At 34.2% G+C, this 20,942-nt stretch overlaps 1 protein-coding gene and 1 long non-coding RNA gene across 2 annotated transcripts in view; one reads left to right on the top strand and one right to left on the bottom strand.

Annotated features, from left to right (window-relative positions):
- Positions 1-20,942, bottom strand: part of LOC111413112 (guanylate cyclase 1 soluble subunit alpha 2) — a 32,176-nt gene extending 11,234 nt beyond the window's left edge. The window contains exons 1-3 of the mRNA XM_071199974.1: positions 20,925-20,942; positions 18,444-18,520; positions 17,229-17,311 (exon numbers count right to left, since the gene is read on the bottom strand). Coding sequence (XP_071056075.1) covers positions 17,229-17,311; positions 18,444-18,520; positions 20,925-20,942 — 178 coding nt within the window. The remainder of the gene's footprint in view (positions 1-17,228; positions 17,312-18,443; positions 18,521-20,924) is intronic.
- On the top strand, positions 1,883-5,310 carry LOC111413478 (uncharacterized). Its single transcript, XR_002706180.2, has 3 exons — positions 1,883-2,175; positions 3,520-3,644; positions 3,705-5,310. It is a non-coding gene; the product is annotated as an uncharacterized lncRNA (long non-coding RNA).

Below are 20,942 nucleotides of genomic sequence, written 5' to 3'. Positions count from 1 at the left end.
GTATCTCGGCAAACGTTTGTTGGTCTTACTGTCGTGCAAAAACAGATGGCTTAGTGGACTGTATTATGCTCAAGTTCTACAGTAAAGTGAACTTAATGTCGTCCGGTGATACTTAAAGTAAATGAAATTACAAAATAAAATTGAAATATAAATATTAGGTTGAAATTGAAGTTAATATCCATTATAATATAAAGCGGTGAATAAATTAAAATTATTACTGTCACAAAATTTACTTAAAATACTTGTAAAAATTCTTTTACAAAACTTTAAAGATTTAACTCCGCATGGACATCTTTTGTGGTAGATGTTACAAGATGGTCTGACCATCTTTATATTTTCGATGTTAATTTCCTGTAAGATACAATGACTTTTGTCTCTGATGATGGCTTTTGCCGAAACTAGTTAGACAACAAAAATATAAATAAACCAGTAAAAGTACAACAAAATTCGAAATTTTTTCTATCGCGAAATATAAATAGTCTACGAGCTACTCTATTTTACAGAGACGAAAAAGATTTGGTTATGGTTTAATAAACATCGTTTTTTGCAAGATGTTTCCTCGTTCACAATTCCTTGCGTGTTCTCCAATATAAATCTAGAATCAAATTATATTGAGGCCTCTTCAATGGGAAAACTTGAAACACTTGTTCTTAATCTTCGAGCGGGGCCGCTGTCATAAAATGTATGATAGTTTTCGTTATTATAATACATCTCCTTATATTGTGCATTTAAATGGATTTAATGCTAAAATATTCGTGTAACTATGTATTTTTGACATAATAAAAAAAAATTTAAAAAAAGTATGTTGTCTTTATGACAAAGAAAGGTATAAAAGGCAAGAAATGTACACATTAATTGCTGATTTATAAAGCCGCATTTATAGTATGGGATGTATTTAGAGATTATAAATGTATTATAAACAGAAGTACGAAGGCTTTGATGGCCGGTGTTAATTGAACTAAAACTAACACTAGAAGTTTTCGGGTTTTGCCGTGCGTGTTTTAAGAAAAAATTTGACGTTTCGGATGCCATGTTGCAACCTTGCAACCAAGTGGTTCGAAGTTCACTTCGAACCAGTTTCTGAAGAAGTCTCTGAAGTTTCTAGTGTTAGTTCTAGTTTCAGTTTAGTATTATAGGTTTCGGCTTGTTTGCATGTTTCTGAAAAATACAGGTCCGTAATGACAATTTTGTCAGAATCGATACTTTTTTTCTTAATTTTTTCTATATTTCAAATTTTTCGGTTTTTCATGAGTTTATAGAAATATTCAATATATTCAAAGGTTCAATATTTTTCGATTGGACGCGTTCTCAATTTTACGATAATTTTTAGACATTATCGTAAGCAACCAGATGGTCCGTATAAGGTAAAGAGATTAGTTGAACGAATAAACTAGCATTGCTCTAGCAGATTATCTACTATACAAGAACTTAACACTGACTGGAACAATAAAAAAGAACAAGTGAAAAATCCCATCAAAATTCTTACCAAATCAAAGTCGAGTCATTCATTCGACATTATTTAATGTTTAATGTTTAATGTTTATTTATATGTCAAAAAAAAGTTTTTGGCAGACGTCATACAAAATATATATGTATACTTCAACAATGAGTATCTAAAACAGTAACTTAACTAATACAGTTCGGTCATATGGTGGACATTACTTAGGAATTCTTCTACCGAGTAAAAGGCCTCAGACACCAAAAAATGTTTAACACGATTTTTAAAACGCGCGGTGTTCATGTTCTTTATGTAATCCGGTAGTTTGTTATAAAGTTTTGTACCCTGGTAGTCCACACCTTGCTGGGTCACCTTAAGACGGTGATACGGAACCCTTATAGAGTCTTTTTGTCGCGTATTATATTCGTGATGTACGGACACAGGTAAGTATGTACATGCAGGGCACGGTAAGTATATCAATTTTTTTTAAATGTTCTTTACATGATTCTAAATTTTTTAGATTACACAAAGCGCGGATACAACTCTTTTGTAGCTTAAACACCCTGTTGATTCCCGGACCCGAACCCCAAATGGAGATGCCATATGAGGCCACTGCATGAAAACAAGAGAAATATGCTGTTCTTACTACTTCAGGTTCGGTACACTTCACCAATCTTCGCACCATAAAAACTGCACTCGCGAGTCTTCTACAAAGGGCACTCACATGGTCATCCCAGGTGAGACGATTGTTCAACTTCAAGCCAAGAAAGTTCACCACGTTATAGTTTCCTTTCGTGAGAAAGTTAATTTTTTGATTCTTTTGTTCATTGAGGATGAGCTTGTTCGCTCGCAACCAATCAGACGCGTCTTCTAAGACATCGTTAGTTCTCAATTGTGTTTCTTCTCTCGTTTTCCCTTTTACTACGAACGACGTATCATCCGCATATAGATACGTTTCTGAGTTTTTTATGTTTCGAGGAAGATCGTTCATATACAGTATAAATAAGATCGGTCCCAGGATTGATCCTTGGGGTACACCGTATCTATTGTTTTTCACATCGGATATTGAACCATTCCAAGCGACATATTGTGTTCTGTTACTCAGATACGATTTCATTAGACTTAGTGTTGATCCCCGTACGCCGTAAAAGGCGAGCTTATCCAGTAATAGATTATGGTCCACCGTATCAAAAGCTTTGGTGAGGTCGTAACAGGTCATTGCCACGCTTTCTCGATTGTCATGAGCTTCCGTGACATCGCGTATCATTCTGGTAACAGCTGTGATCGTCGATCTTCCGGTCCTGTAACCATGTTGGCTGTCGTCAAATATTTTATTTTTTTGTAAGTAGCTGATTAGTCGGCGTTTTATTACTTCTTCGAAGATTTTCGAAAACACTGGAAGGAGGGCAATCGGTCTGTAATTTGAGCAATCGTTGTCATCTCCTTTTTTGTAAATTGGAACGATCCTGGCCTGTTTCATCCTTTCGGGAAAAACTCCCTCTTCAATACATTTGTTTAAAACCATACAAAGCGGTTCAGAGATTTCATTCGCAACTTTCTTTACAACAGCTGTTGAATGTCCATAGACATCTTCGCTCTTTTTGGTTTTTAAATGATTAATTATATTTGTTATCTCGTCTTTGGTACAGGGACTAAAGTAAAGACTTTTTGAAAAAATTCTTGCTGTATTCTTTACGTAAACGTTGGAACTCGTCGTTGTCGGATTCAAACCCTTTACCAGTTTTTCAACTTCTTCAGCGTAGTAGTTACTAAAGTTTTGTGCAGTTAAATTCGTTCCTACTTCTTTTTGTGCATGATGATAGGATCGTTCCTTATTAATAACCTCCCACATCTTTTTTTGTTTATTATCGGCCGTTAAAATGTTTCTCGTGTAGTGTTTTTTCTTTTCGCTCTCTAAGAGATCAAAGTACTTTTGTTTACATTGAGCATATTTGTCGTAGGATTCTCTGGACCTAGTTACAGAGGCTAGCCACCTCAAAAGATCTAGTGTGTCCCTTTGATTTCTAGTCTCCTTAGACATATAAATTGTTTTAAACTTAGTATTCCGTTTTTTCTTATAGGCAAACGGGAAACAATCATCGAAGACTGCACAGAATATATTATGAAAAACATCATACAACTCACCTGCGTTCTCGGATTTTTGGAGAGGCTGCCAATCCACTGTGGAAAGAGCGATTTTAAAAAAGTGAGTGTTCTTATCGTTATAAATTCTTTTTTTAATTTTCTGTGTTTTTTCCTTTTTTAGATCTTTGTTGGTTATCATCAGTATTTGTCCGTAGTGGTCACCGATGTGCAGCTGCATCGTGGTGTTTCTTAGACAATTGTTATTTAGGTTACAAAATATATTATCAATACAACTACTAGTTTTTCTATTCACTCTAGAGGGTGAGTCAAACGTTTGTTGCAGTCCAAATTCCCTCATCAATTCTAATAGGTCGGCTTTATTGACACTTTCATGCAGAAAATTGATATTGAAGTCTCCTGATACTATAAGTTTATAGTTTGGATAATTTTCATCAATGTGAGTTAGGATCTCGTTTAAGGCACTTAGATAGGTATTTATGTCGCCGTCAGGAGACCTATAGATGGACAGGATTATCATCTTCCTGCCTGTTAATTCAACTGCTGACGCCTCAATGTGCTGTTCAATACTTTTGTCTTTAACATACCTCAGTTCCTTGTATTTTATACCGGTTCTCAGCAGAATACCCACGCCCCCGCCTCTTTTGTGTGTTCTACAGTACAGTGAAGCCCATTTATGAGTATTTGTGGCGATAACCTTTTCTGCATGTAACCAGTGCTCGGTGACACACGCTACATCTACTCTGTGCTCATTTAGCACTGTTTCAAACGCATCAATTTTATTATTTAATGATTGAGTATTGATATTCATGACTACTAACCAGTGTTTATTGGTTCTTTCGTTGCCCTCGAAAAAAACGAAAGGGTTTGACTACTACACCTTTCGGCCAGAGATCGTGTTTTGTAAGATCGTCAAGTAGGTGAAAGTCAAAACCTACTTTAAAGGACTTTGCCAGACTTTCGTTTCCGTTGCCTTTCGGAATTTCGTCAATTATAACAGATTCAAGTGGAACTCGGGCCGTGAGGTATTGTCGTAATTTTTCTGCTGTGGTTTCCTTGCTTAGCTTTCCTACATAGAGCCAGGCTTTTTTTTCTGCTGCCTTAATAATTTCGTTGTCTGTTACCTCGGCAGTACCAGTGATGCGTGCTGAATTCTTACGTTTACTAAAATTCTTCTTTTTTCCGTGATTATTACTGGTTGCTGAAGCTGTGGATTCTGATGCGGAAGCCTTCTTCACGTTATCCGAAGTTTTGGCGCTCTTAGAACTATTTACCCTCACTTCACTATTTTTTCCTCCTTTCTTACTTGTTTGGATCGAATCCTTTCCCAAAAGGTTGGATTCTATCTTTGTTGACGTTTTTTTGTTTTTTAAATCATACGGCACGTTCACATTCACATCTGTGGGGTTATCGCCCTGTTGTTGTTTGTCAATGTGAGACAGGTTTTTCTAAGCCGGCGTCTTGTTATTTACGAGTATATTTAATAAAGATATCTGTTTCTTAAGTGAATCAATATATTCACGTAGATCAGTTATTATAATATCTTTGTGTTTCAGAAGTTCTTTTAGGTGCGTTAAGTCCTTTAAGTTATTTTCCTCATGCACATCCACCGCACTCCCGAACGATAATTCAAGTTCCTCGTCAGTTTTTACCGGTTCGATTACACCGTCACAACAGGCTATTGTTGTTTCGTTAATTATTTTAACGGTTTTTAAATGTTTTACGCAACTATGATGCGACACTACACCGCAATTAATACACTTAAGACCCGTCAGAGCAATTTTATTGCATCTTTTGCAAGTTTTACCGGCGAGATCGGACAATGTTGAACCATTCTGCGCCATGACACTTTTATTCTAGATGATTTATTCTAGATTTGGATTTCAAACAAATAAAATGTTGATTTCTTATGTACCACACGAAAATGAAGCCGTTCCTCGCCTTTCCACGATGCACAATGACGAAAAAACCATCGCCAAAAGGTGGAGTTGACACTGTAGATAAAGTGTGAGCCAGTTAGACGGTTACTCGCATTACTAAAAAATGGCCATGTGTGATGTTTAATTTGTTAAATATTGCTGGCATAAATGCGTATGTTTTATATTCGTTTTCATAAACAAATGTAGCAAACTGCCGTAGAATTTTTTTTTAAATCCAGCCTTAAGTTTGATGAAACCTTTAGCGTATTAAATTATACATTCATGCAGGTTATGAGTGATTTATCACTCCAGACAATGTTATTAATAAAACGTGGATCACTATTTATTACGGAATGCATTTACTAGTCTCTCCTTAGCCAGTCGTCTCCTATCTCCGCCCTTCAGTCATCTTAGGTCCTCCTCCACATCGTCCAGAAATCGTCTCTTCCGCCTTCCAACCAATCTTATACTCACAAGTCATAGACAAATCAAAGAATAAAGATAATTCATGTGGTACTTTTTATGTTCATGCTGGGCTACATGGTCAATCCATCTCAACCTTTGAACTTTGAAAAATTGAACTATTTCTGGTTCGTAATATAGGAGATACAACTCGAAGTTGTAACACCGCCGCCAGACATCATTGTCATTAACAGCCCCATATATTCTTTTAAAGATTTTCCTATCGAATCTTCTTAGCGCCTATAGGTAAGTATTGATCGTACTAATGTCTTATGTAGAACTAATTTGATTTTTCTTGGTTACATGTGAAGTTGTTTTTAAGTCCATGGAAGCGTTTATTGGTTTAGGTTATGCTCTTCTTTATGTCTCCGCAGAATTTTTATTTTTCATCAGGGATTCCAAGCATACGTAATCGCTAACAGTGTCTATCTAGTCATCCCAAACTTCCATATGATCTGCCATATTTTCACCACCAGCTTTTTCCACCATATGTTTGGTCTTTCCAAAATTTATCTTTAAGCCCATTTTCTTCGTCTCTGTTTTCAACCTTGTAAAGGCCACCTTCATCTCGTTTTGTGTTCTTGCTGTAATATCTATGCCGTCGGTGAATGCCAGGATCTGCGTTAACTTATTGAATATTGTTCCAGATGTCCGGATCGATCTCTATGTCTTATAAATTATGACTTTACATGAAACTTTCCTGAGAGTTAAAAATATCAATGCTACCAGATGAGAAGGTTAGATCAAATAAAAGTGCAGGTAGTTTAGATGAAAATTATATTATTATGTGAAATCGAGGTGTATTTCGATTATAAAATAGTCCAAATTAAATTTTTTAGATTTGGTAATAGGAAGAGAATAAATTTAATATTTTTAGAAAAAAGACCTACACTGATGTGACCATCTCAAAATTCTCTTTTAACTGTTTAAGTCATAAACACGCCAATTTTATTTTCATGTTTAATAGAATGCTAAATATGCCTCTAGAAGAGAATAATATTGTAGACGAAATATATAAAATACTGAAAATAGGTCTAAATGTTTTTATGTTTGGAGCATTAAAAGGTACCATTCTGAAAAGGATAAAAAATGAAGATAACATCAAGTTCCTACATAGTGCCATCGATAACGAAGTAATCATTCAAAATTAAAATACCATCAAACTTCAAAGGCTACAAAATGGATCTAGAAAGAAGACTCATAAGAAAAAGGTTGAGACAGCTCTACAAGTTATAAGATGAACATCATTCTGTATTGAAATTCCTATATTGTATACTATAGGTGTTCCTGTTCATTTTATAGAATATGACGAACTGTTATGTAAGTTTCAAGAAGAAGCATTTTGTAAAACAATCAAAGATAGAGTAGGCAAGGATAATAAAATGACTAGGTTAATTAAAGATACAGTTAACTCAGATAGGTTTAATCGATTAAAAGCTAATAACCTTAACAAAGATTTTAAGAGTAAATGCACCTGTAATAACAATAGCTTCTGTAAATGTATTAAAAATGTAAAAAATTTATTAGATAGAGGCAAAAATAATCATACCGTTGACAGTTTTGCTCACAGGGCACAATATAATAGAAATAAGGGAAGGGGAAGTAATAATAATAATAATAATAATAATAACTTTATTCAGGCTTCATCAAGTACAAACTTAAAAAGAAAAAAATATTATACATATACAAAGGTAAAGAAAATGATAAGTACATGCTAAAGTAAAATAAAATACATTAAAGCCTGAATTTAGGCGAAGTTCAGGTAACACCTGTTCTACCACTCAAACCCAAATCAAAAACAATAATAAACTAAAAAAAAAATTCAATGACAACTGAGCACCGTCATAGGCTAATGTCGAACATGCACAATAGTTAGCCACACATACTATACTATAGAGTGTCCAAATGATATCATACAAGAATCTCATCCCCCGAGGCCACCAAGCACAAGCCCACAGTCACACACCCAAAACCCAGTCCCGCAAAGATTTCTTAAATCGGTTCAAGGGTAGACCCACTAAATGTTTAGAAAGATTATTATAAACAGATGTAATTTGATATGAGAAGCATCTCTTAAAAAATTCCAAACGATGGGAAGGAGGAGTTAACCTACCCCTGAACCGGATATTGACATTGTGTACGTCCGTTCTAAAGTTAATTCTGTCGAATAGATAAGGGGAGCTCCGCTCCGTAATAATCTTATAATAAAAACATGCTTTGTGAACACACCGACGCGACTTCATATTCATCCATTTAAGTTTCTTAAAAGCAAAAGAGACATGATCGTACTTTCTTAACCCAAAGATCAGCCGGACACAGGAATTCTGGAGCTTTTGAATTTTCTGTTGATGGCGGGAGTCAATAAATGAATCATCAATGTTATCACAATAATTAAAATGTGATAAGACGAGAGAGTCACAAAACAGTTTTTTAACAGAATTATCAGGGCAATGTCGATTACTGAAAATCAATCTCAGAGAGCCATAAGCCCGCTTCAACAGCATATTAACATGTTCCCTAAAGTTTAGTGACTCATCAATAATTAGGCCAAGATTCCTAACAGACCCACTCAGAGGAAGAGGCACATTTCCCAGCGAAATGTGATAGAATCTGTCGATAAAGATTTTTTTCAATTTAGTAGGACCAAATAGGATCATTTGAGTTTTCCTTTCATTAATTCTTAGACAGTATTCCCGAGCCCCACTGACAATACTAAACAGATCACGCTTGAACTCATTAAGTCCTTCTTCAAAATGGCTTTCAGGGAAGGACAGATAGATCTGAGTGTCATCAGCATAATAATGAATTTTATAAAAATCAACAAAACTATTAAAATTTATAGTATAAATCTTAAACAGGGTGGGCCCCAATACCGAGCCCTGCGGCACCCCAGACTCAATCTCCAAAGGTCCCGAAACGTTACCGTCAACACAGACAGATTGAATTCTACCTTTAAGGTAATTGGAGAAAAAATCCAGCGCAACAGGGTCGGCACCAATATGTTTAAGAATGGACAGTAATAAATTATGGTTAAATAATAGAGACAAATTAAGGAGGGAAAATCTTGAAATAGAGAGAGGTATTTTGAACCCTTGCTTCTCAATAAAGAGATTTGATGTTGATAACCCTGTCTTGAAGGTCAATATTCAATCTGATCTCTTCTACAATATTCATTTTGGACCACGCTATGCCAATTTATCTAATTACAAATTTTCGGAAGACGAAGAAAATATATTTAAATTGGGACATAAATTTTCGTTTCCCTCAGGACTTGACCCCGTTGATCTGGCCATAAAAATGGAAACCCAACTAAGAAATTCTTTAGACATTAAAAGATATTTTCGCGGATAACCATAAAATCATTGATAATTTAAAACACTACAGAATAAAACAGAGAACAAAATATAGTCGAAATGATATAATAATAAACAAAAATACTCGTTACACAAAACAACAACTCCTCTCTACTTCTAAACAAATTTCAAATCTCAAAAACACTACCAAAAGAGAAAGATTAATAATAACGTTAGGAGACAAAAATTCTTGGCTTATTATTTTAGAAAAGATCAATACCTACAAAAGACAAAGGATTTTTTCTTAGATAATAAAATTTTTAAAAGTTTTAATAATAAATTAAGAAAATTCGTTAAAGATAAACAATCATAATACTTAATAACTTAATAAATTTGGGATTACACCATATAATTCAATTACTATGAATCCTTTGGTCCCCGTTATGAAATGCCTCATAAAACTCCATAAAAAGGAACAAAGCATACGGCCCATTATAGGTAATATTAACACGCCCACAAGTAGAATAGCCGGTAAAGTCCAAAACTGCCTGTATCGCAAACTGAAAGAACTCTTCAGACCTAATAGAAAAAACTAAAAATATTAAACTTTCTAACAAATCATGCCTTATATCATTTGATATAAAGAATTTGTACGCAAATGTCCCCATCAGCGAGTCGCTAATTACTATACAGAGATTACTACTAGAAGACAACTCAATAAATAATATAGAAGTACAAGATATTATTACTTTTATAGAAACATTAAAGATTATATGCGAACAAAACTTTTTTATCTTTGACGGGGAGTTATTTAGAATGAAAGACCGGCTCCCAATGGGATCCTCTATATCGGACATAATAGCCGACCTATATGTTAATCAATTTGAGAGGAAATTATTTACCGATAAACACAAATTCATCAACAAGGACATCCTTTATTATGGTAGATACGTTGATGACATATTCATCATTTTCAGCTTGTAGCACTTCACATCTTCAATAGTTTATGTAAACTGGAATTTACTTCGGAACTTGAACCCCAAAGAAAATTCCATTTTTTAGATTTGGAAATGGGAAGAGATCCCAATCAAGAAGGTCTTAAATTTAATATTTTTAGAAAAAAGACCTACACTAATGTGACCATCTCAAAATTTCCTTTTAACTGTTTAAGTCATAACATGCCAATTTTAGATTCATGTTTAATAGAAGCTAAATATGCCTCTAGAAGAGAAAAATATTGTAGACAAATTATATAAAATACTGATAATAGGTCTAAACAATGATTTTAGTTTAACTGATATAAAAAATTAATATGAATGAATATATAATATTTCATTAATAAACTTATATATCCAAATGTAAAGTCTACGACTCAATATCTGGCTATACCATATAATCCAATACTAGAAACTAAATTCAAAAACAATTTAAACAAATATAACATTACACCTGCGTTCAGGTCAGGCAATAAAATTTCAGGTCAACTATTAAATAATAAACATAGATTTGGTTTCTTAGAATTGAGCGGAATAGATGAGATGTCCTGTAAGAATTGTGAAGGGAGCTATATAGGTCAAACGGGCAAAAATGAGAGAGAGGTTCATCTACTTTCTTCAAACACCTAAAAGAACATGAACACTCTGCAGACATTGAAAACATTATACTACTAAAACAGGTTAACAAATCAAATCCATGGATGAAGATGACCTATATGAAGAATTTTTTAAGCATTCCAACAAAGATAATACCAAAAAAACCACTATTGAATGACATCAGTGGATTTTTTCAACAGATATTTTTTAAAATACATCAAAAATTAAATTAAATTCTAAAAAGCTTCCCTTTTCCAAATAATAAATTTACACACTTTATTTATCATTATTTTAGGAAGTTTTAAATTAGAATCTGCAATTATTTTATGAACAATTTGTAGTTTTCTTTGTTGCCTTTAATGTTATTTCCTCTTTTACGTCTGCTTGACCCTCAAAATTTCAAGTTTTTAATGTCACGGTCGTTTTTGTTAATATTAATTTTGAGTGGTATAATTTTTTCATCAATTCAGTGTACAATATTGTTAGATCCTGTTTCCTTATCTTCTAATTTAATAAACATTCTATTGGTTATATTTTTATATTTTTCTTAAAGACCATGCCAAGTAAGTCAGGTATAACCTCTCATTTTATTTTATTTTGTATAATTTTATATAACATCGCTTCTCTTTTTTATATAGAATTTAATAATTATTGTCTAGGACGAATGAATTTATGGTTACTAAATACTTATTGCTATGAATTTTACCTCTTAACATACCTTGATGGTAAATTATTAACACCTTAATTGTTAAGAGTTATGAGAATGTAGGGGATACTATTCTCAAGGTTATCAACGAAACGCTGAAAATTACCACTATTAGTAGCGCTCACATAGAGTCGGAAAAGGTAAAAATAGACATTTAATTGTGAAATTCTTGAGCTATCGAGATAAAAACCTGGTCATGAGGAACAAGAAGATGTTAAAAGGTACAAAAATCTATATTACTGAGGACCTAACTGCTACACGCTACAAATTATATCAGAAATCAACGGAAATATTTCGAAATCAGCAGGTGTGGACGTATGATGGAAGAATTATGGTGAAAGATAATTCCGTTAAACATGTTATCACGTACGAATCCAATCTCCTGGAATTTGGGAAAAAAATATCGTGTTGGCATCAACCATCGCTCAGTCTACAAAGGAATGTATCACTAAAGTTCTCACTATACAATTGTTTCTTTTTTTGCATTTTTGCAAGTTTACATTAATTGACAATTGTTATAATTGTTGATTATTATTATTATTATTTTTGGTTATTTTATTATTGTATTTTTCTTTTTTTTTTCTTTATTTTTGCCGTTGTTATTGTTTTATACTTCCGAACTTAAGAGCTAAAAGCAATGACCTTATAGTAAGTAATAGTATTTAGCACTGGTGAATGGCAGGGGCGGATGTTGCGGGGGCACACGCACGAATAAATTTGCCATCGGGCAGTAAAACTAAAATATTAAAAATTGCACGTTTAAATGTGAGATCACTCTAAATTGAGTTTATTGGTTGATTTAATTGATGCTCAGAATTATGACGTGCTAGCGGTACCTGAAACTTGGCTAAAAAGTGAAATTCCGGATGATGCTGTAAGAATTCCAGGGTTTGATCTTGTGAGAAGGGACCGTGTTGGTCGTGAGGGTGGCGTGGGTATCTATATTATTTTATAATATAGTATTTTATAATTTGGGTAAGGATAAAAGTAAAAGATCAGGTCTTGGCGGTTGGAGTGGTTTACAGGTCCCCAGGTGATAATCTATCAAACTTTATGAATAACTTTAAGAACTCAATCTCGGAATGCATAACGTCGTCGGATTGTACGTTGTGTGTTGGGGATGTAAATGTTGATCTATTGAATTCTCGGTCAGGATCATCGGTGCTTCTTGAGTCATTCCTAGCATCTGTTCGGTTGTATCAATTAATTGATGAGCCCACCAGAATTACCTGCACATCGCAGTCATTTCTTGATCTTTTATTAGTTTCGAAAAAAGATCTCATTAACAATGTAGGCACTTTGCATGTCCCGCATATTTCAGACCATGAATTGATATCATGTCAAATTATATACGATACTGGTAAAAAGCTTGCAGTTTACCGTACATATCGAGACCTCAAAAATATTAATTATCAGTAATTTTATTCGGATTTAAAATCAATACCTTGGAGAAATATTTACTATTTGTCTGATGTAAATGATAAACTAAATTACTTGAATGATAGTATCCTGACTGGTAGATTTGCATGCACCCTTGCTGACTAAACGTTTCACCAAACCGGCAAGTCCATGGTTGACAGATAATATAAAATCAATGATGGCTATAAGAGATGATGCCTTTCATAAATTTAAAAGAATTAAAAGACAACTGATTGGACATCATACAAAATATTACGAAATGTAACTACAAATGCCGTAAGGACTGAAAAGAGGGTGTATTATGCAAATGCTTTCTCACGGGATTACTCAAGAACGCTTTGGCGCTTAAAAATTGACAATAAGCACAGTAGTGACCCTGTGTCCATTAGCGTAACTGCAGATGACTTCAATGATTGTTTTGTTGGCGTTGTGACTGTGGCCAATCAGTGTGACGCTGAGCTGCTGAATTTTTATGGTACTTCTGTTTTTAGAAGTGATTGTTCGGAAATGATCTTTTCATATGTGAGTGAAGAAAGTATTTTAGGAATAATTAACTCCATAAAAACTACTGTGGTTGGTTGTGGTCATATTAATATCGATATTATTAAATTTTGTTTACCATTTTTATTACCATGTGTTCTACCATATATTTTTCTATACGTCAATTGGTTTTTCCTGGGATTTGGAAGCAATCTACTGTGATACCTTTACTAAAGAAATCGCCTACAATAACTATACCTTATTTCAGACCTATCAGTCTTTTGCCAACAATGTCAAAAATTTTGGAACAAGTGTTAGCTAAGCAAATTCGTCGCCATTGTGATATTAATAACGTATTACCCAATCGCCAGTCTGGGTTTAGGCCGGGTTATAGTTCTTCTACAGCCCTGATGGAGGTCACTGACAATATATTCGCAGCTCAGAGTCGCGGACTAGCTACAATACTGTTGGTTTTGAATTTTTCAAAGGCGTTCGATACAATAAATCATAAATTACTAATTATGTATGTATGTAGTTTCATGTGAGATTAGTTATACCACCTGTGGTTGGTACTTGGGCCCCAACGGTCCCTTTGTACATCCTCACGGTTTACTTCGGCCATGTGTAGGTCTATTTGGAGGAGTGAAAGATGTTCGAAAATGGCATCCGATCAGGCTGATACCGCTTCTCGCCTCGCCTTCAGCCGGGCTGGTACTCCAACGCCCAGCAATTTGAAGACGACCCCCAAGCCGGGCTGGTACTCCCACGCCCAGAAACTTGGGTGCATGGCTGAGTACCGCTCAAAGAGCGCAGACGCGCTTTCAACCCGTTTTTACGTTCACAACCTCCAACTACACATGTATCTGACGACAACCAGAGATGTTAGACTGGTTGCCGGGACCGACGGCTTAACGTCCCCTCCGAAGGACGGGGAGGCGACTCGGCGTGTATTCACTGGGAATGGAACAAATTACTAATTAATAAACTTCATTACTTTGGATTTTCAAATTCTGCTATTCAGTTGGTTGCTTCTTATTTACATGGTCGATCGCAGCGTGTACGCTTTGATGGTTCTCTGTCAACGATATTGAAAATATCGCAGGGTGTACCACATGGCTCGGTCTTGGGTCCCCTCTTATTTGCTCTGGATACTGCTGATATTCATACTGTTTTAAAACATTGTAAAATACACTTATACGCGGATGACACGCAATTGTACTTGCATTTTCGCCTATTGGATGTGAAAAAGGCGTGCGAGCAACTTAATGAGGACACACGGGCTTTGTCTAACCTATGTATAGAGCATAATTTGAATCTTAACCCTCAAAAGTCGTTGCTGGGACTGTTTTGCTCAAAAATGGGTAGAAATTCCTTAAAAAGCAAAATATATAATGCAGTATTAGTGGGGGGCGTGGCTCTCTTCCTGTAACTGATACTATAAAAAAACTTGGGTGTGCTAATTGATTATAGGTTGAGATTTGAGCAACATGTACGTAACTGTTTGCGGGGGGTGTATACTGCGTTGCGATTGATTTATGGGAATAGGCATGTGCTGAATAAACAATTAAATTTAGTCCTGAGTCGCATGAATTACTGCGACGTGCTGTGTGCTCCTAATCTTATAAGGGTGACTGCCTGCCAGATACAGAAACTTCAAGATTGTTGTTTAAGGATGATCCATAGCAAATGGAAATATGATCATATATCACATACGTTATGGGCAGCGGTTGGTTAAATATGCAACAGAGACGTGAGTTGCACTGTGCTTCGTTGTACTTCAAAGTAATTAACTATAAGTATCCGCCATATCTGGCTGAGAAACTATCATATAGAACAGATGTTCACAATGTGAATATTCGACGGAAAAACGTTTTAACATTTCCGAGACATGCTTCCCGAAGGTCTTTCTCCTATTTGATTGCTAAGACTTGTAATAGTACACCCATTATCACTAGTACTAGATCTTTCAATTTATTTAAAAGATATTTTAAACGTCAACTTTTCACTGATTTGTGCTAATGTGCTTCCGCTTTGCTCTGCCTTTGTTCTTGTTATTGCTGCTTTTCTCTTTTTTTGGTTTATTAGTGATTTGGTATTTGTATTCGAAATAGGGATTAAGTGGAAGAGCAGACGTTCGTAAGAACAGTCTGAACTTCGTCCCTTGAAAACCAACATTAAATTTTTATTTTCTATTATGTTGTATTGTTAAGTTGTACCTTGCTGGTTTTCAATAAAGGCATATCATTATTATTATTATTAATTTTTAAGTTAATTTAAGTTTTTCGGTTGCAGTCGTGCCTGAGGACGATTTTATAATCAAAATACATCTCGTTGTATAGCACCGATATCACATAATAATATAATTTTCCTCTGAACTACCTGCACTTGTATTTGAAATAATATTGATTGAAATGACCATGGAGAGAACACTTGCTTTCAGATGAGAAGGTGAACTGCGACATTGCCTCGACTAATTTGTCTTTCAGTATGGCATATGCACCTTCTTGTACATATGGGTGGAGTCATATGGTATGATCGATATTTTTTTTGTCTGCGAGGAGGAAAGGACTTTTTCCTCTTCTTCTGATCCTTTTAAGAGTTCTTCGAAGAGGTCTGCCTATATGTTAAGTATTTCTTTTTTATTAGTAACCATATTTCCTGTTCGTATCTACATTCCGTTATTTTTGGTTTAAATGTATGTTTTGTTCTCTTTAGTTTGTGGTAGAATTTCACTGTCATGCTCGTTGTATACCTCAATTATTTCCAGTTGTTATTCCTCCTTCTTTCATATGTGTACTCTCTTTTCGTTCCCATGAGCTCCTTGCTGACACTCTGCATCGAACCAATCGTTTCCCATCTTGTATTCCGTAACGCAATACATAAACCATCCACAAAACCTGATTGGAATCTCTTTGTCTCTATCACGGAGAACTTCAACTTTTTGGATGGAATTAAATAGTTCCTCTTTAACAAACTGTTGATTGTCTCCGTTTGGAATAATGTTTGTTACGATGCAAATCGAAGGCTTGTGTTTGAGACCATCTCCACAAATTCTTGTAGACGAGTTCATGTCATCCTTTATTTTCTTGGCGATTTAAATTACTTATCGCTACTTAATTTTCTCGTTCTCATGTCAAGTTTTGTTTCGTGCGTTTCGTTCTTTTTAAAGTGTTTTAAAATATTTTATCTATACAATTTTATTTATACACTGTGTTTTTAACTTTAATTGTTCACAATAACATACATCATTATTGATTGATATATTTCAATATGTATTCTTTTCATAATTTTTGTTTTAATGACGTCGTAGGTTTCTTTTTAACTATTTGACAGTAAGTTTATGATTGGAATACTTTTATTATGTTTTTCATTATATTTAAATGATCATAATGTAATTGCTTTTACGTAGATTCGGTTGATGATGGGCTAAGCTCGAAACCGGTTCAGAATAAATTGATATTAAGCAAGTAAGAAGTTTTTTTATATAGTTTAAATTTCTAATTTTCCCGTCTTATAGTTTTTGGTTCCGTGTTATGGTTACCTGTATATACCTCAAAATCAATACCGAGAAAATCTAAATATTTTATTCAAACTAAAAACAACAAATTGTAATCTCAAATTTAAAAATTCATCCCGACCATATTTATGGAAATGTTATTGGACTATAAACTCGCGCATGTTCAACATTAATTACTCATCTATGAATTATTCATAATTCACATCCATACATTAGTCACCAAATTTGATCTTTAATTATTGATTATTTCGAGAACAACTTTAACTATTTGAGCATTATATTGTATTAAAATTTCTTACCTGGGTCATCAACAACGACATCACATAAATCTTCTAAATACGCATAGTTATTGCAATCGTTAACGTCTTCTGGTAGCTGAGATCTAAAACGAAATAATTTTTATCGTGTTAATACATTTAGTCAATTTAAACTTCATTTCTTAAATTATTTAAAATCCTTGTAAATTGAACCTTCTTGAACCCAATCCAACCCCCTGAAAGTTGATCGGGGGCGACATTTGGGGCAATTACAGAGAGATAACCGATGACGACGTCGTCGTCGTCGTTCGCTTCGAGGCATTAATACAGCCGTTCGAAGGTGGGGAACCAAAATCGATAAATATCGGGCATTTTTAAGATCCTCCGGGTCGCGTTTCTGTCGTAATTATCACCATATCTGAACACTGTTAGATTCCAATCTGATTTTTTAAGACATAAAAATAACAACCTCTTCAAATCATTTAGAAATACGTTATTTCATTCTTTTTAAGCTTATTTTGTTTTTCTTCCCTCATCGTTGTTTACGGTTTGAATCGATTTATTATTCAGCAGTTTTATCCTTGGGGCGACTACGATCCGGATATTGGTTTCTTGTATATGCGATTTCAAATATTTACGGCGAAACGTTAAAAGGAAGAATACATTAAGATGAAATTTGTAAGTGTCTTTTTTGATGGTCTTTTTGTAAGTTTATGTAAAATCGCGAATCCGCGTTATAATCGGATTTAGTTTTTGGAAATTTCCAAATTTTTTTTAGAAAGATCCCACCTTATGACTATATTTTGGAACGACGTGTAAATGTTTCCCTTGTAAATCCCAAAGCATATTCCCAACCCTCGAGGGGTGAATTTTATTTACCATGTGTGTTTTCCGATTTGAGGGATGAAGTAAATCTGTCAGGGCTCATTCAGGCGCGATCTTTATTTTTCGTTACATTTCAATCAAAATATTTAACTTGAGTATCATAAAATTTGAATTGACTTAATACAATTTATGATTTACCATCAACAGTTCGTCAAGGAAGCTAATTTTCATCGACCTCATTTTACGTCTCAATTTCGAAAACTTTTTAATTAAGCCCCTCTGGGAATAAGCGGGAACCAACCCCGATTGTAATTTCTCTTTTCACGACTCGAATCGATCCGCCACGACCGAAAACGAACGCTAATTAAGATTCATTAAGATTTAGGGTGTACAAATTATTTGTATTTGAAACTTGCTGCTTGAAATACTTACAGACAGGTTAAAATGGCCGGTGTTGGCTCGATTTCACGCTCCAGTAAAGATGTCACCGCCTGTTGAAGGTAATCATTCTGGAAAAAACGAAATAAAATAATTCAAACATTAACAGAAAACTTTTAAAAAATATCTAAGTCATTAATACACTTCGATTCGACTACTTTCTCATATGTTTATTGATGTCCCATTAAATACTATAAAAAACATCAATGGATTTCAAAGACATATCTATCTCGGTTATGATAAAACACTTTCAAGTTAATAAACATGACATGTAAAATCTAAACGGTTGCTCTTCTTGTCGATAATGTTTAAGCTCCTCTTATTAATAATGTTCAAGTTTGTTGTTATCGTTAATATTCCAACGACCCAACAGCCAGTGAATGTTCCGTAGGATTCGTGACATCTTCCTTAAATTCATTTACCACCGCTCGATGGTCATTATGCTAACTGGTCTCAGAAGCGAGACCTTTGCTTTCTTATTACTTTAATAAAACGTTTGAAATTTATTAATTTAGAAAATGATTTCATGGTTTAAACAAATCGCGGCTTTAATAATTAGAATCATGGATTTATGTAGCAAGAATACACTTTTTGCACTTTTTTAACATCTGTTTTATAAATCTCTTTGATAAAACTTTAAGACCTTGATATACAAATAATTATAATGTACTAAGATACTAACAATACATTTTTTTTGCATGTTGCGAGTAATGGTCATAAGATTTTGCAGGTCAGAATGTTTGCAGTACGCGCTAAAACGTTTAATAAGCCTCAAGTGTCTAAATATTTGAGATGGAATTTACAATATTCATTGTTCAAAAGCCTTCAAAAATCATGGCTTCATCTGGTTGAAAACAAGTTGGGTTTTTGACTAGTGCTGAACGTGGTCAACATGTACCTGTTATAAGTTGTAGGAGTACAGAAAGAAATGTTGTCTCCCCTACAATGATTTTTGCTAGAAAAATAGAAAGGTTGACCTGTTTAATAAAGCATCTATCGAATCCCTGGGTATGTATCAAGAGTTTGGTTGGATGACCTCACATTTACATCTACAGTGGCTTAAGCATTTTTGTAAGCATGCACATTCATCATCTTCAGAGAAAAAGGTTCTTCTATTGTTGGATGGCCATGTTTGCTACAGGTCTTACAAGCTGTCATTTTGTCTAGAAAATAACATCATCCTTGTGTTTTCTGCATATTGCAACATCTTGATGTCAACTTTTCTGGATTTGGTTAAATATAATCCTGAACTGTTTGCTGTGTTATTACTGTTTACCAAGTTAGTGAGCTTTTTCTAAGGCCTATGGAAAGGCTGCAACTATAGAAAATGCATTAAGCGGATTTTCAAACACAGGAATTAGTCCACTTGATCCTGAAATTTTTCCTGGCCATCTTTTTGTGGCTGCATATACCACTAATATTGAACTTGAAAATACGCACCCTGAAAAAGAGTACGCCTGAAGAGGAGAATTTATCTGAAAATAGTTGCTTAGCAGACAAGAATCAACTAGAAGTCACACAAAATAAAAATGATACTACAACAAATAACAAATAATAATAAAAGACTATCAAATTATCATTTCTGGAAATATCTGCTCTTCCAAAAATATCAAACCCAGTGAAACGTTGAAAGCAAATAAGTAAACACACAGTTTTGACATCCAAACCTAGAGGAATTGAAGGACAGAGGAAAAAAGACACGGAAAGTTAACCAAGAAGGTATGAAACAGAAGATTTTTTCAATTTTAGCAGAATTACTTTATGTAAAAGACAACACTGAAACTATGAAATCTGAAGATGATAATGATAACGACAACATGACGATACATACAATAATTCAAAATCAAAGGAATGATGCACATTTAGAATCCTCTGCCTTAAATCCAAAATCACAACTATTCGTTTGTGATTTATGCACATAAATTTGATTAGTCTAATTTAAATATCTTTTAGTGTACCATTTTGTACGCACCCAGGTAGTTAAATGATATAGTTAATGAAATAAGGTTTTGTTTTTTTATGATGGCGTTTGTAGCAAAAATTTGTGGCATATCTTGAAGTTGGATAGAAACCGTTTTGAAACAAAGAATCGTTAAATTGTCAACGAGCAATGCTCCCCTTACAAGAGTTGTTACCAGAAGATGTCGTCCATTATGTATACTGTCACCACTTTTGTGGAACCTCACTATAGCTAGCCAAATTTAACTTTATAAGAAACCAACATCTTCATTATTGGCTTCACCGACAATTTTGCTATCATTCTCTAAATTGTGTGGAACAGTGTATTTTAAGTCCTAACATGCAGATTTAAGTTAATTTTGTTCGCTAGATATTCGCCGAGCTTGTCAAAATAATTTAAATATAGGAAATTATTCAAAACAGCAGATTATACAGGAAATCACACCTAGATATAAAGTGAAAAAACTTAGTGCCTCTATCGGCCAGTGCCAGAGATTTGGAATTTATTGATTTTACATGGCTATAATCAGACAT

Source organism: Onthophagus taurus, chromosome 11, assembly GCF_036711975.1.
Source record: "Onthophagus taurus isolate NC chromosome 11, IU_Otau_3.0, whole genome shotgun sequence".
Lineage (NCBI taxonomy): Eukaryota > Metazoa > Arthropoda > Insecta > Coleoptera > Scarabaeidae > Onthophagus > Onthophagus taurus.
Note: the sequence above shows the minus strand (reverse complement) of the source record. Positions and strands in the feature narration are given on the sequence as shown.